Source organism: Stylophora pistillata, chromosome 6 (genome assembly GCF_964205215.1).
Source record: "Stylophora pistillata chromosome 6, jaStyPist1.2, whole genome shotgun sequence".
Lineage (NCBI taxonomy): Eukaryota > Metazoa > Cnidaria > Anthozoa > Scleractinia > Pocilloporidae > Stylophora > Stylophora pistillata.
In genome coordinates, this window is record NC_142524.1 from 24,216,358 (window position 1) to 24,229,692 (window position 13,335).

At 37.3% G+C, this 13,335-nt stretch overlaps 3 protein-coding genes across 3 annotated transcripts; 2 read left to right on the forward strand and 1 right to left on the reverse strand.

The window, feature by feature from the left end:
• Positions 1-270: 270 nt before the first annotated feature.
• On the forward strand, positions 271-3,782 carry LOC111329823 (tetratricopeptide repeat protein 9C). The gene is made up of 4 exons (XM_022934589.2): positions 271-574; positions 1,161-1,213; positions 1,893-2,016; positions 3,502-3,782. The coding sequence occupies exons 1-4, from the start codon at positions 298-300 to the stop codon at positions 3,612-3,614; spliced, it is 567 nt and encodes a 188-aa protein (XP_022790324.1). The 5' UTR covers positions 271-297; the 3' UTR covers positions 3,615-3,782.
• Positions 3,783-4,263: 481 nt separating this feature from the next.
• LOC111329822 (activator of 90 kDa heat shock protein ATPase homolog 1) lies at positions 4,264-10,233 on the reverse strand. Its single transcript, XM_022934588.2, has 10 exons — positions 10,056-10,233; positions 9,807-9,886; positions 9,248-9,299; positions 9,107-9,165; positions 8,895-8,980; positions 8,438-8,558; positions 7,998-8,135; positions 6,885-6,991; positions 5,886-5,987; positions 4,264-5,567 (listed from the first exon to the last, which is right to left on the reverse strand). Exons 1-10 carry the CDS (start codon positions 10,133-10,135, stop codon positions 5,343-5,345), a joined length of 1,050 nt encoding a protein of 349 aa, XP_022790323.2. The 5' UTR covers positions 10,136-10,233; the 3' UTR covers positions 4,264-5,342.
• Positions 10,234-10,438: 205 nt separating this feature from the next.
• LOC111329824 (bublin coiled-coil protein) lies at positions 10,439-12,206 on the forward strand. The gene is made up of 2 exons (XM_022934590.2): positions 10,439-10,593; positions 11,362-12,206. The coding sequence occupies exons 1-2, from the start codon at positions 10,500-10,502 to the stop codon at positions 11,538-11,540; spliced, it is 273 nt and encodes a 90-aa protein (XP_022790325.1). The 5' UTR covers positions 10,439-10,499; the 3' UTR covers positions 11,541-12,206.
• Positions 12,207-13,335: the final 1,129 nt, after the last annotated feature.

The window sequence follows — 13,335 nt, forward strand, 5'->3', positions numbered from 1 at the left end:
TGAGAGCCGACTTTAAAAACCGAGGAACTCTGTTTTCATTGAAGGCATTTTCCTATTTCCAGAGGTTTTATGGAAAAATTGATTTTTGAAATTTTTTAGGGGGTGTACCAAGTTTCTGGAGGTTGTTCTGTAAAAGAAAAGCGGCAAGGAAAAGGACGCCTCGAAGCAACAGAATAGGAAATCAACCATGCGAACGACTCAAAATCCGTGTTTCCACGGCAAAATCTAGCGCATGCGTATACGTTATTCAGCTCTGTCGCACTTGGCCAGGTCCAGCGGCCAGGTCACTCAGTAAACATGGCGGCTGTGGAAGAGCCCACAGGTGGAAATTCAAGATTGAGTACCAAGGAAAAAATTGAGCGAGGAGTCGCCCTTAAAGCGGTGGGGAACGATTATTTCAAGAAAAAGGACTACAGGAATGCAATGAAAAGTTATCATAAGGCATTACTGCACGTGAAAGGGCTTATCGATCAACCGTTTCTAATTGGAATGGAGTCGATCGTCAAAGACATTGCTGACGAAGATAAAGAAACAATTTTCCAAGTCCAGTTTAGCTGCTACAACAACTTAGCCGGTAGCTTGAAGTTGATTTTCTCTCTGTTCGAAATGTCCCCCCTAAACACACTGAGGCCTGTTTCAATCTTAATAATATAAATGAAAAAATTACTCAGTTCTGATTGGTTAAGATAAATGCAGTTTTCAGGTAATTCGGTGCAGAAGAGAGTTAATTCGATGCAGAAAAGGGTTAATTCTGTACAAAGAAAGTAACAAACCAGACATTCTAATTGGTCAGAATGATTGGTCAATGATAATGTCAAGGTCAATGTCACTTGCAGGGTTTGATTAAATTATTTTTACATGTGATGCATGTGCTTTTCTTCTGCATAATTATGATAAGCTACTGTGTATTTTTTCATGTATATTATTAATACATAATCACATGATTTTTCTCATGCAATTTGGAATAAATAAGCACTGGTAAATCCTTTCAAAGACCACAAACTGCACTTGCCCTGACACTTACGCAATTTTGTTAGTCTTTGAAAAAATTTATTCATGCTTATTTACACCAAATTACACTGAAAATCATGTGATTACCTATACTAATTCAGTTTTATGAATTCATGCCCTTCCTAATTTCATGTCTGGAAAATTTCTAGCTTGTTTACTCAAAGACAGTCGCTGGGATCGGACAGTACACAACTGCAATGAGGTAGGAGAGTTAAGAGTTAATTCTATTCCATGACGCATTAGACGACAATTCAAAGGCATAACTAATTCATTATTGGGGGTGCAAGTCACATTGCACTTTGTTAAAGTAAATAGGGACTTAAAGCAAACCACGATGACTATGGCAATGAGAACGTGGAAAAACAATAGATCTAATTGGCAGAACAATTGCCCAGCACGTGCGTTTTAAAACTTTGTACATTTCTTAGCTGTCCTTTGCAAAACAACAACGTGAAATCACCAAAATTTGCATCATCTGCGAAGCAAAACCGCGGTGGCAAATTATTTAAATTTGGAACTCAAGGCTACTTTTATGCGTTATGTTGACTTTGAGGTCTGGCACCCTATGAGATGGTAGACACATGCAGCCATTTTTGAAATGCTAACTAAAAGTAGAAACTCATTTTTTAATCAACGTCTTCCATGGCATTGCCATCCTGACTGCTTAAAGTCCGTAATAACTGATGATATCTTACATAGTAGTTAGGCACTCCGCTTAATTGGGGTAAAGCTTAAGAAAGTCTTTCATACTAGCATTTGGATAGTGTTATCCCACCTTCAAACAATAGGGGCCTTTACGGTAAACTTAATTTTTTTTTTTCAGAGAATGATGCATGGGACTGTGTATTAAGTATTAAGTTTTTCTTATGAACATCTTGTAGGCCCTAAAGATTCAACCATCGAATGCCAAAGCCTTGTTTAGACGAGGCCAATCCTACTTTCATCTGAAAGACTTTGAGAAAGCAGAAAGAGACTTAAGAGCTGCAGAAGAGTTGGAACCTGAAGGTGCAGTCTGCCATTAAGCCAGAGTAAAAGAGTAACTTAGGATAGTTTTTGACTTATCCTGGGGTTGTACACAGCACAACGCAATCCCACTTTAAAATTTGTGTGCTAGGAGATGGTCCTTTTATTTTTTTGAAAATATAAATTTCTTGCTATGTTGTAACATTTAAGTCTGCACTGTGACCAGTTGGCTCTTAAGGTAGAGAAATACAAGATACAAAAACCCTCAACTTGTTGCACAACATTGCTTCATTGCAAGAGCAAAAAAAACATTTGTTGCGGGTTGAAGAAAGTTGTTGTGAAAAGTGGAGTGCATGTCTACTTTGAGCAACAAATTCTGTTGCACATTTCTTGTCAATGCAAAACTTGCAATGAAACAACGTCACATGACAAGTTGAGGGTTTTTGTATCTTGTATTTCACTGTCTTAAATCCTGTCTGATCACTGACACACTAGTACAGGAAAGTAGAAGTGTTGATGAATATTTAGATCATAGTATACTTGAGAGCAAGAAAATACATGTACGAAGGAAGAAGGAAAAGAAAACATTAGCAGTCACAAGCAATAACTTTCAACTCCCAGAGGTGATTAGCATGTACCCTCTCCCTAAGATAGCCATACATAATTATGCAGATGTTTTGGTCTGCACCACACTGTTTGTTTCGTTTGTATTGACAAATGTAGTCAGAGTTATTAAGGGTAAAATTATGTAGAGAAAGATATCTGAAGGGAAATAAGAATTTTTATTACACGACTCGGGCAGTCAGAGGGCCAATAATTAAAATCAACCAATCAAAATGCTCTATTGCCAGTCAATATTCTCTAAGTATTGGACTGGGCACTGTCCCGAATGGTCCCGAACGACACCGCTCTTGTGTCCCTTTGAACTTCAGTCGTATAATAAATCTCTTATTAACCAAGCTTGTTCGGGTCCGTACTGGAAGAATATCGGCCCGAGGTCTTGGCAGTACGGACCTCGCTGTGCTCGGTCTGTACCGTCAAGACCTCGGGCTGATATTCTCCCAGTACAGCCCTCATGCTTGGTTAATAAGATATATATTTGAGCCAGCAACAGGTTCCAGTTATTGAGGGTTTGAGTCACTGAGGGTAAAATGGCAGTAAATTATGATGGAATAGTCCTTTTTACAGTTGTGGGCTTGGTGGCCAAGCCTTTGAACAGGAGTGAGGCTAAGGGTGACCCTGTTGTGATAGAGACCTGTATCTACTCAGCATCATAACAAAGAAATTTGCATTTGAAATGCAGCAACATCTCTATCGTAACAAGGTCACCCTTAGCCTCACTCCTGTTCAAAGGCTTGGCCACCAAGCCCACACTGTAAAAGGGACTATTCCAGGGGAAATCAATTTTGGTGCGAGTTAGGGTGTGGTTAAGTTAGCAAAGGTTCACGTTATGGGGAATTGACTGTAGTTCTTAAGGTATTGGCAAGTGTCTCATTCTTAGTGTTTTCTTTCTTCTGTCTTCATTAGATTCAAGTATAAAGAAAATGTTGGCATCTCTGGATGAGGAGTTGAAGAAGATAAGAGAAAGAGAGAAAAAGATCTATGCAGGAATGTTTGATAGGCATACCAAACCAGAATAGAAATTTTTTGTCAAAAGTTTTCATAAATGCAGTGTTTGATAACATTCCATGAACTGTATATACTATTATGGCTACAAAGACCTATTTTTGAAAAAAAAAGTATTTAAAGTTGTGAAGTCTTTCAAGTTTTCTAATTTTCATTATTAAAGATCATTATTTGGATCCGAACTGAAGATTCAGTTTTATTCATTTGAAGTTGTTTGGTTTAAAAGGATTAAGAAAAGGTTGAGCGGTGTCCTGAGGAAAATAAGCTTTCTCTCATTAATTCCTTACAGCATTTTTGACCCTCTGCCTTTGAGTCATTTCTGTGACAACATCACTCCAATAGGTAATTAGTGTTAATACATGAAGGTATCTCCTGCTTTAAGCTCTTCCTTTTTAACTCATTGGGGTGCCAGCATCAAAATTCTCCTTACAATATCACTACCAAATCCAGTGCTCTAGTTTTGACAATAAAGGAAATGATTACCAACTGAAGCTCTTGCTTGCTAAACAAATTCTCCTTGCCAGTACCATGAGAAATACACAATAGATCAGTGTGGAGAAAATGCCCAAAGATGCTAGTGTGTACAAGATTTGAAGGAATCTTACTTGTCTGACCATAACTTCCAAGTGATGCAAAATGCAAGACAGATATACAATCAGTGCATTATAAGTAAAAGCAGTTTTATTATGAGAGTAATAGCTCATTATGAAATTGCTGGGGAACAAGATCTCAAAACAATACATTCATTGCTACATGTAGTTTAAACCTACTAAAAATTTACTTCTTGTCTGCATGAAAAGGCACTGGTGATACTTCAAAAACCTAGACTACAATTTACAGGTTGACAGAGAGAACAAAAAATACCAAAGTTGGAAAGATCATTAACAACCACACAGCATATCAGACTTACTGTTTCCACCAATTTGGACTTTGCCAAGTTTAAACTTGTAACTGACAAAATTGAATCAACAAAGAGAATAGAATGATGTTCAGCTACTTTTCTCCATGGAAAAAAGGCAAGCATTGATTGATGGCAGTCTTTTTTGGTATTTAAGCTGCTTACTTTATGTTCTATTACAGCAATACGCTAATTTCCTCTTCATTTACCAGTGCAAGTTATCCCTTCAAATGTTATTGAGGACCCCATTATCTTTGCTATGGGATGGTCTTAGGTTCTTCTCTTCTAAAAATTTACCTACTTACACTAAAAAATTCCACATGTATGAGCTGACACAGACACCATGCAAGTTATTGCATTTTCTGAACAAGAAATGTGAAGTGGAGAAATAAAGTGGATGCAAAGGGCAAGGGGTTGTAAACTTTTTCTTTCCAATGGTTCTTTTTTAATCTGTTCCTATTAAGTAACCTCTGCATATAATTTTGAGCTAAAAACTCAGGTTTATGCTCCATTTCTCAGTACAGGTATAAAACCCCATCAGTTTCACACAAACCCATCTACAAATGCGTTGGCTGACAAACAACCAACACACTACCGACGAGTTGGTAAGATCAACGAACATGTCAGCTATTATGTAGGCCTACACACTACCAATGCATTAGAAGCAGGATCAACCATTTCCCTGTGCTCCCCACCCACAAAAATTACCCAGAATACATGTACCTACAGGCCCTACTAAATCTCAAGTAAATCTGAGTCCAACAAAGACATACAAACAACACACAGTTTAGGTCACCATTACATGCTCAAAGTAAAACAATGCCAAGTCATACAGAAACTCTAGTCAGAAGTATCGCATCCCCCAACAAAATGTTCGTTTCATTCCTTCCCAGTAGTACTGTTTCCATCCACTTTTTGTGCGCTCAAAATCTTCCTCAGGGATGCCTGACTGTACTAAGGTCAACTCTGTACGGTCATCTTTCTCATCCAAAGTGATTTTCACAGTGGAATGGTGTCCTTCAGGCCAGCTCTTGAATCTCCACAGCATAACAATCTTTTCCTCTGAAACCTGAGAAATTGCAACAAACTTCTAACCCTTTCATTCCAAAGATCTCAATATTATTCTCCTTACTGTCTACCATACTATTCTTATGATATCAGTTCTGAGAATTTGGTTTTGGGATCAAATAATAATCTCCTCATTGATACTTTTCTTTATTCTCATCACTTGTCTACTTTGATTTTGTATTGATATTGTATGGAGAAATTCTGTTTTGGTCACTCATGGGAGTTGACCAGTGTCGCTATCAACAGAGAAATTCCCAAGACAATTTTGTTTAAGTTGCTACAACTTTCACAGTAACAGCAAAAATCCTTTTTGACTAACCAATTCCTGGAATTTTCCTGACACATTGCCATTAAATAGCACAAATGTTCCCCCACGACTAGCATCCACTTTTACTGAGCTCTGGGTAAAAGCTTCAAGTCTCTGTAGACATGAAACAACAGATACCAGGTTATCACTTAATGGCCATTGCTTGACAGGTTACATCATGAGCTAAAAAACGGGGTAAAGTACATCGAGTTGGGGCTTACTGGCAAACTCATGGTGTGAAATAAATGAACGTAAAAACTAACAAAGTTTATGTTGGTGGACTTAATTTTTTTTACTGACAATAAGTTGCTACCAAAAATACTGTTTTTAGTTGTGAGACTAGAGGACAGAATTTATAAGCATCATTTTGGAAAACACAACTTTGAAGGTCACGTACTTTTTCTGTGAACTTTACCAGCTAGCTCTAACTTTGTGATACTTTACACTTGATTGGTACGTAAAGATGATGCCAGTTCTTGAACCTAGTGGCCCATCCAGCTGGAGCTTATCCCAGGGCTTGACACTGACTTTTCAACCTACTAGCCAAGTGGCTAGTGACAATTTAGATGTTACAACGATTTCAGTTTGTTTACTAGCCAAACTGGCTAGTGGAAATCGAAAACCTCAGGCCAAAACTGAACTTCTACTAGACTGTGGCTAGTTGGATACCGTTACTGTTGAGCCCTGTTATCCTGGTTTCTATAACACGAAGAGAACAGGAGCAGTACTCCCCATCTCTGCCCCCCTCCCACTTTGATGGGATATCAATCCTTTACAAGGTTACCTCCTGGGATTTCAGCAGGCTCCTCTGGCCATTCACTGATATCCATCTCCAGGGTGAAGAGAGGTACTTTTGAAGTAAAGTGTTTATTAACTTCAAGTTTTATGTCTTGTTCATAAATTCAGATGTTTATGAGTAGTGTATACTATTTGGTTTATTGAGTTATGTCTGTGTGTTAGTTAGAGACGCTTCTCTTGTCTGGTATGTCCAGTATATATTACGTACATCACCTGTTGTTCTGTTAGTGCTGCATATAACTCTTCTGCAGTTGTGAGAAATTCTTGCTTCATGGTCAGCTTTTTGGTAGCGATGGGGCAGCCAACCTTGCTTGTATCAGCTAAATGAATGAGAAGAAAACATCTGCCTAGCTTGTAGAAATGATAAACAACCTAATATGACTTGTAAAGAGATTTGACCCAATGGAGTGGGGAAGGATACTTAGATGGTCACTATAAGGGAAAAAACACTTCTGTCGCTGATTTTCAACTACCAGAATCAAAAAAATGAAATCAGATATTTACAAATTGCATTAAATATTTTGTTATAAATTATGGTAACAGATAAAATTGGCATAGTGTATTGCTGCTAAAAATAAAATTGGTCAATCAAGTAAAGACAAGACCCAGACATTTACATCTTGATGGCAAAAATATATATTTACAGGACAATAAAATATGTAACCTCACTTCCCAGTATTTCATCAAGTTCCCGGTAGGATTGATGTTATCCATCAATGCCATGTCAATAGGGGAACAACGGGACTAAAACAAAATGTCTTTATAAACAAACAGACAGTCAAAGACTGCATGTGGCTGGCTACTGGTATAGCACAATTTTTGATGCATTGGAAAGAATTAGAGATTGTATAATGACACTTGAAGGTAGTGTTGCAGAAAAAAAAAAAAAAAAACCTGCTGCATCCTACACGTTTAGTACCCTGTTCCACAAGAGAAAGATTGTTTAAGGATATATTGTCTAATTGACATTCAACCAATAATTAAATGGTAACAAATAATCATAAACTATTTGTAATCATGATAACAATAGTAATATGATAATAACTTAAAAGGGACTAGCTCAAAAGCCTCATAGTTCCCATATCCTCTGGGTTCCAACAATGATTGCCTATGCTTTTTGAATTTTGCCTGTTAATTGGGGATGTTTTTTTTTTTATTATTATTTTATTGCAATCCATTGGATGATGTTATCAACCCTTAGAACAACCTACATACATGTATATATTGGTCGAAATATCTCTTTCATCTTTAATAAACCTAATAATTATACTATTCTCCACAGAGATAGAACACTGAATTCATGTGAATACATGTATATTGACTTACTGTCATTTTTATTTGTATCCCCTGAACTGGCAGAGGTGTTTTCAGCTGGTTTGAGTGTCTCACTTTCTTGATTGTTTGGAGATGACCTCTGCAAGGCTGGGCTGTCCTTGGAAGGCAGAATCATTCCTTGACTGAATTCTGCATGGGAACGAAAAATGCAGATATATGAATCATATAGTAATACCTTAACAAAATGAGAATGAGGGACTGTGGCTTACCTACTTAACTTTGAAATACAGCTAAAAACATTGTAATACATTTAAAGCCATGTGCTAAAGAGAGCAATGAATGAAACACACACATACACAAATCAACACAGACTGGCAGACAGTCAGAAAGACAGACAAGCTTGCAAACAATTCTACTGGGTGTAATAAAATAAGCTGGGCTTGTTGATCAATTAAAATATGTAATTTACAATATGTGTAAGAAGCAAGAACCTTGTTTGAGTTCCTTAATATACTGCCCCAACTTCTCCCTGATCAGACCTGTACCAACAGATCTTATAAGTTGTTTTAACTTGAAACTTGCTTCTGACTCCTTGTCAGTTGTCACTAACACCTGCAGATGCAAAGCAAGCTCTGTCACAAAGTATCCAATTAGTAATAAATTGTGTATGTACACAGCTGAAACTCCAAAAATCCTCATGAACCTCTATTGTAAACAAAATCCTAAAACCATTTCACAAACACTATGTAAGAACATTGCATATAGCTTTCAAATGCTTGCGACAGTTTTTTCTTAATCATCATCACCATCATCACCACCACCACCACCACCACCATCATCATCTTCATCATCATTATAATTATCATCATTTTAACAACTGCATAACTAAAGTTATGATTATTATTAATAAACATTACTACTATTCCAATACTATTTTAATTAACTCACGTTTAATTCATCAGCATCATTTTCTTCACTCAGATTTGGAATCTCTATTTTTCCTTTCCACACTTTGTCATCATCTTTAACAGTTCCTGAGCAAGTGGGTGACAATCAAAAAAAAAGTTAGCCTGCCATGGCTTACAGTAAAAGATAACAAATTTTACTTAGATACGGCCTCTGTAAACAATTTATCATACAATGCAGTTCCATGAACTAACCTGTCCATTCAAGTGTAATGACCCATTCATAGAAAAATATTAGTTTTGCTTTTCTGTTGCTAAAAAGAGAAAGGACAGCAGAAGTTAAGTAAACATCTCAGCACCAGATGAAATCGAGGCCTGAGCAATGCATGGACTTACTTGGCGTAGGCTTCTCCATCAATTTTGGTAACCTCAGTTATTTTAACTTTTCCTAGAAGATAAATAAAAAAAAGCAAATTATACTTGTCAAGAAAAACAACATCGTCATGTGAATATGAATTGAAACCATCATTCTCCGTGAATTTTGGTAAATGACAATTTTGAACAGCAGCGCCTCAGTTGTCTCAAAGAAGATATCACAAGTGAAATGCAAGCTTTTTGAATTTTTTTTTTCAATGTTGGTTAAATAAATTCTATCGCCTCACTTGATGTTGTCAAACAACCTTGACGAAAATTTTGTCAAGGTTGTTTGACAACAAGAGAAATTATTTCTCTTGTCTGTTGCAACAACACGACTATTAAACTGAATATATATATGTATATATATATAAAATTATATAAGTAACACGATCACTATAACACGGCTCCGTTTGCTTTTGCTCTGTTTTGAGCCAGTGATCACTATGCACATAAGCTTAAAATTCTCCGAAGAAGCCGAAAGAAAGCAGTTCCGATTTCGTGACTAACATTTTCATCACAAACCTATTATAGGTATTACCTTCATCTGTTTCGATTTCTAAATCTTTTAAAAGCGTCTTTAACCTTTCTTTGGACCAAGGAGTGGCATTCTTTTCGGTCCTATTGGACAATGAGTAAGGAAAAAAGAAGCAAAAGCTTGATCTGTGCATTTATCACAGGAAAAAAAATAGATTTTCATGTATCTGGTGTCAATATTATTAGCTAGCCACGTGCACTTAAAATCTAATGTTGTACGACATACAACATTTCACAAAGTGCAATTTCTTACCAGTGCCAGTTATTTACATTTTTGGCGTCAGCTCTCTCTTCTACGATCCATCTAGGATCCCCTTCACCCCATTTAGCCATTCTTTTCTGAAGGGAAAATGGTAAAAACCGACAAGGCCGGTGTTGCCCCACAAACTTTTCGTTTCCTCGCTAAGTTACGTCAAGGAGCAAGTTTCAGACTTGCGCAATTGCGTCACGGAACAGTGTGCCCAGCCCCTCGCTCAGCCGTCAGGCCGTCCTCGTTCCTTTAATTTAATTTAATAATAAGTTCTTATATAGCGCATTAAAATTGAACTCTATGCGCTTTACAATTAAAATTAACAAAATTTCAATAAAAATCCTGTACATGCTTAGTTGCCAGATTACTCACGTGATCTGGCAACTAACATGTAAGTTGCCCTATCTTTAGTTTCCAGATCACTCACGTGCACGTTAATTATCCATCATGGCGGAAGAAAACGGCCTATATGATCTGAACGGCAAGCCGGAAATGGTGAATGGCAGTTTACAGAACGGTGAACCCGATGAAGACGAAAAAGGTTATTAATATATGGAATAGTGAATAATTTTAGGAACAGGAGGATTCTTTTCATGCACTGGTGTAGGTTCTGGATCAAATTCTAAAATTTAATGTGACGAGCACTTTCAATTTCGGTTTAAGATGAAAAGTTGCGTAGAACTTCTTTAGCAGCTGATTTAACATCGGAGTTGAGAGAATGAAGTAGTTCTTCATCTACATTCAGTAGATGGAACTTTGCATCTACACCTTTGTACTATCAAAAATACAAAAGTCAGAATTTCAAGATAATGTCGGATCACGACAATCGTGTCACTTTCGTCCTTAGAGTGGCAAAGTTATAAAACGATAACTGAAGGAATGTAAACTCACAAGGCTCCATCCAAGAGGCCCATCTCGTCAGAGCTTATCCTGGTTTCCCAAGCGTGAAGCAACCAGGAGTACTGCGAATTCCCTTGCACGAGATACCAGCTTATTTCACAGCTACCCCAAGCAGTTTTTCAGGTCTCCCCACTTGTTGGATGGTACCCAGTTACACTCCTGAGTGAAGAAAGGCACTGTGAGAGTACTCTTTCTTGCCCAAGAACACAACTCAATGATCCCATTCGGGCATGAACCCACCTTGCTTGAATCTAAAGTTCAGCGCACCCATTATTAAGGCCATCAGCTGTCCAACAACAGGAGGCATAGGGCCTCCAGATTACAGACCCCTAAGGGACCCTTACCTTATCAATCAATACATATTCAGTGCTGTTTTTTTTTTTTTCAACTTTTAACCTTTTTGCTTCAGAATATGAAGCCCTTGATCAGGAGCTGGATCAACTTAATTCTTGTCTTGACAAGTTGGAGAACTGGAACGATTCCCTTCGGAATAGGATGAAAGATATGCTTGAGACCATGCAAAAAACAAGAGTAGAGAGACAGATACAAACCAACCAGGATGATGGGCACAATGGCACACAGCCCTGATTACATCAATTTAAGTATCGCTGCGGGTTGTTTTTTTTTTTAGAAGAATTTTGTAGAAAATTATTGTAGAAATGTTATGGATGATAAGTTGTCCTGAGAGTGATTCAGTAATTATCTCCTAGATATTGGAACTGCTTCTTCTGACGATATACTCACGACTCACTTTCAACTGAATAAACTGAACAATTTTACTCTGACTTCTCTTAGTTTTTCAACTCTATTTCTCCATGTGCTTTTTTCTTTTATCCCATAATGTTTTTCTTTCATTCCGTAGCCTCCGCGGCTATCCTAGCTAGGGATGCCTGACTAATCTTACGATTAAGCATAAACAAACAAATTAATATGGCTTAAACTTAACATAATCTCAACATAGACTCAATTTTCAAAAATACAACTGTGGACATTTTGAGATATTTAAGCATCATTCTTTAGTATTTGATGAGCACTTGCATGCCATTGAGACACTTTTGGAATATTGTGTCGCAAATATTTACTGGATCTTTCTCAATACTGAGATTAGAAAATTCAAGTTAAAATCATGGTATCTTGATAGGTACCTTGGTACATGAAACTCTGTAGAATTCAATCATATAATTACTATCTATTATTTTAGTTAGATGCATTTTCATCAAGAAGTGTAACAAGTCAATTAAAGGTAATCACCAATGTGTGCAACATCATTTTTTATTACATCACTTGCAGTGCCCATGCATGGGCAAGATGAAGCGAATCCTGTGTTGTGATTGGCTACCCAAGCAGGCAAGATGGGCCTGTCTTGCCCACTCAGGATTGCCTGCATTGATCCTGCGCTTGAAAAAAAGCTGAATTAGAACTACTTTCATATTTCTTGGACAATTTCAGCGATGGAAACACAAAAAGCAGCAGAAGATAGTTAGAACAGAAATGATTCTTGAGAGTTTGTTTTGCTACAAACACAGTTGGCTTTCTTTCCTGACTCTCGAAGTAAACAAGTCGTTCTTAATTCTTAATAAAGGGAAATCTTTTTGTGATATAAATACTTTTTAAACCAAGCTTGTTCAGTTAAGATGGTTGGATATTAGCCTTGTTCTTATTTCACATTTTTATGGACCTTGACTTCATCTTGGTCCATAAAAATGCAAAAAAAGAACTCTGCCAATATCCAACCATCTTGACCTCATGCTTGGTTAATAATGCATACGTCCAAGCATGGTATGGTGTAGTACGTATCTGAATAATGGTGATGTCGGATCTAGGGTAGCTTTAAGTGTTTATGCAACCCCCTCCTCCGCACAGACCTCTTGGTGTGTTTACCAATGCTCTGAAACTAATATTTCTTGGATAAAGACTGGATGGTGTATTACTGCTCAACTTCAATTATTAAAGATTTACTTGCCTTGAAAAAGGGGACCAGAAAGCTGTTAGGTACTGTTACACAAGTGTACAGTGTTGCATTTCCAGTGGACCGGAGCCAGCATGTGGTGTTGTCTATGGGAGTTTGCCAGTTAAACCAGAGTGATGTCATTAATTAGATTTGAAATGACTTTGTTTAGTGGAATTGATGGTACATCACTCACAATGAAAACTACGAAGGAAAGAGCTGATTTTCTGTGTCAACACGGCGGGAAATTACAATACTAAAACGAAATAATATCATACAGCAGGAAAAACAAGACAGATGGGAACAGAAACTACTTACATCTTATCTTAGCTCTGGCTGAGTGCTAAAGAAAAAAGAAAACTCCTAGATTCTCCCAAATACTCATCTCCTGCAACATGTGACTCCCAAACCAAAAGCTTGACTTACTTAAAAGAC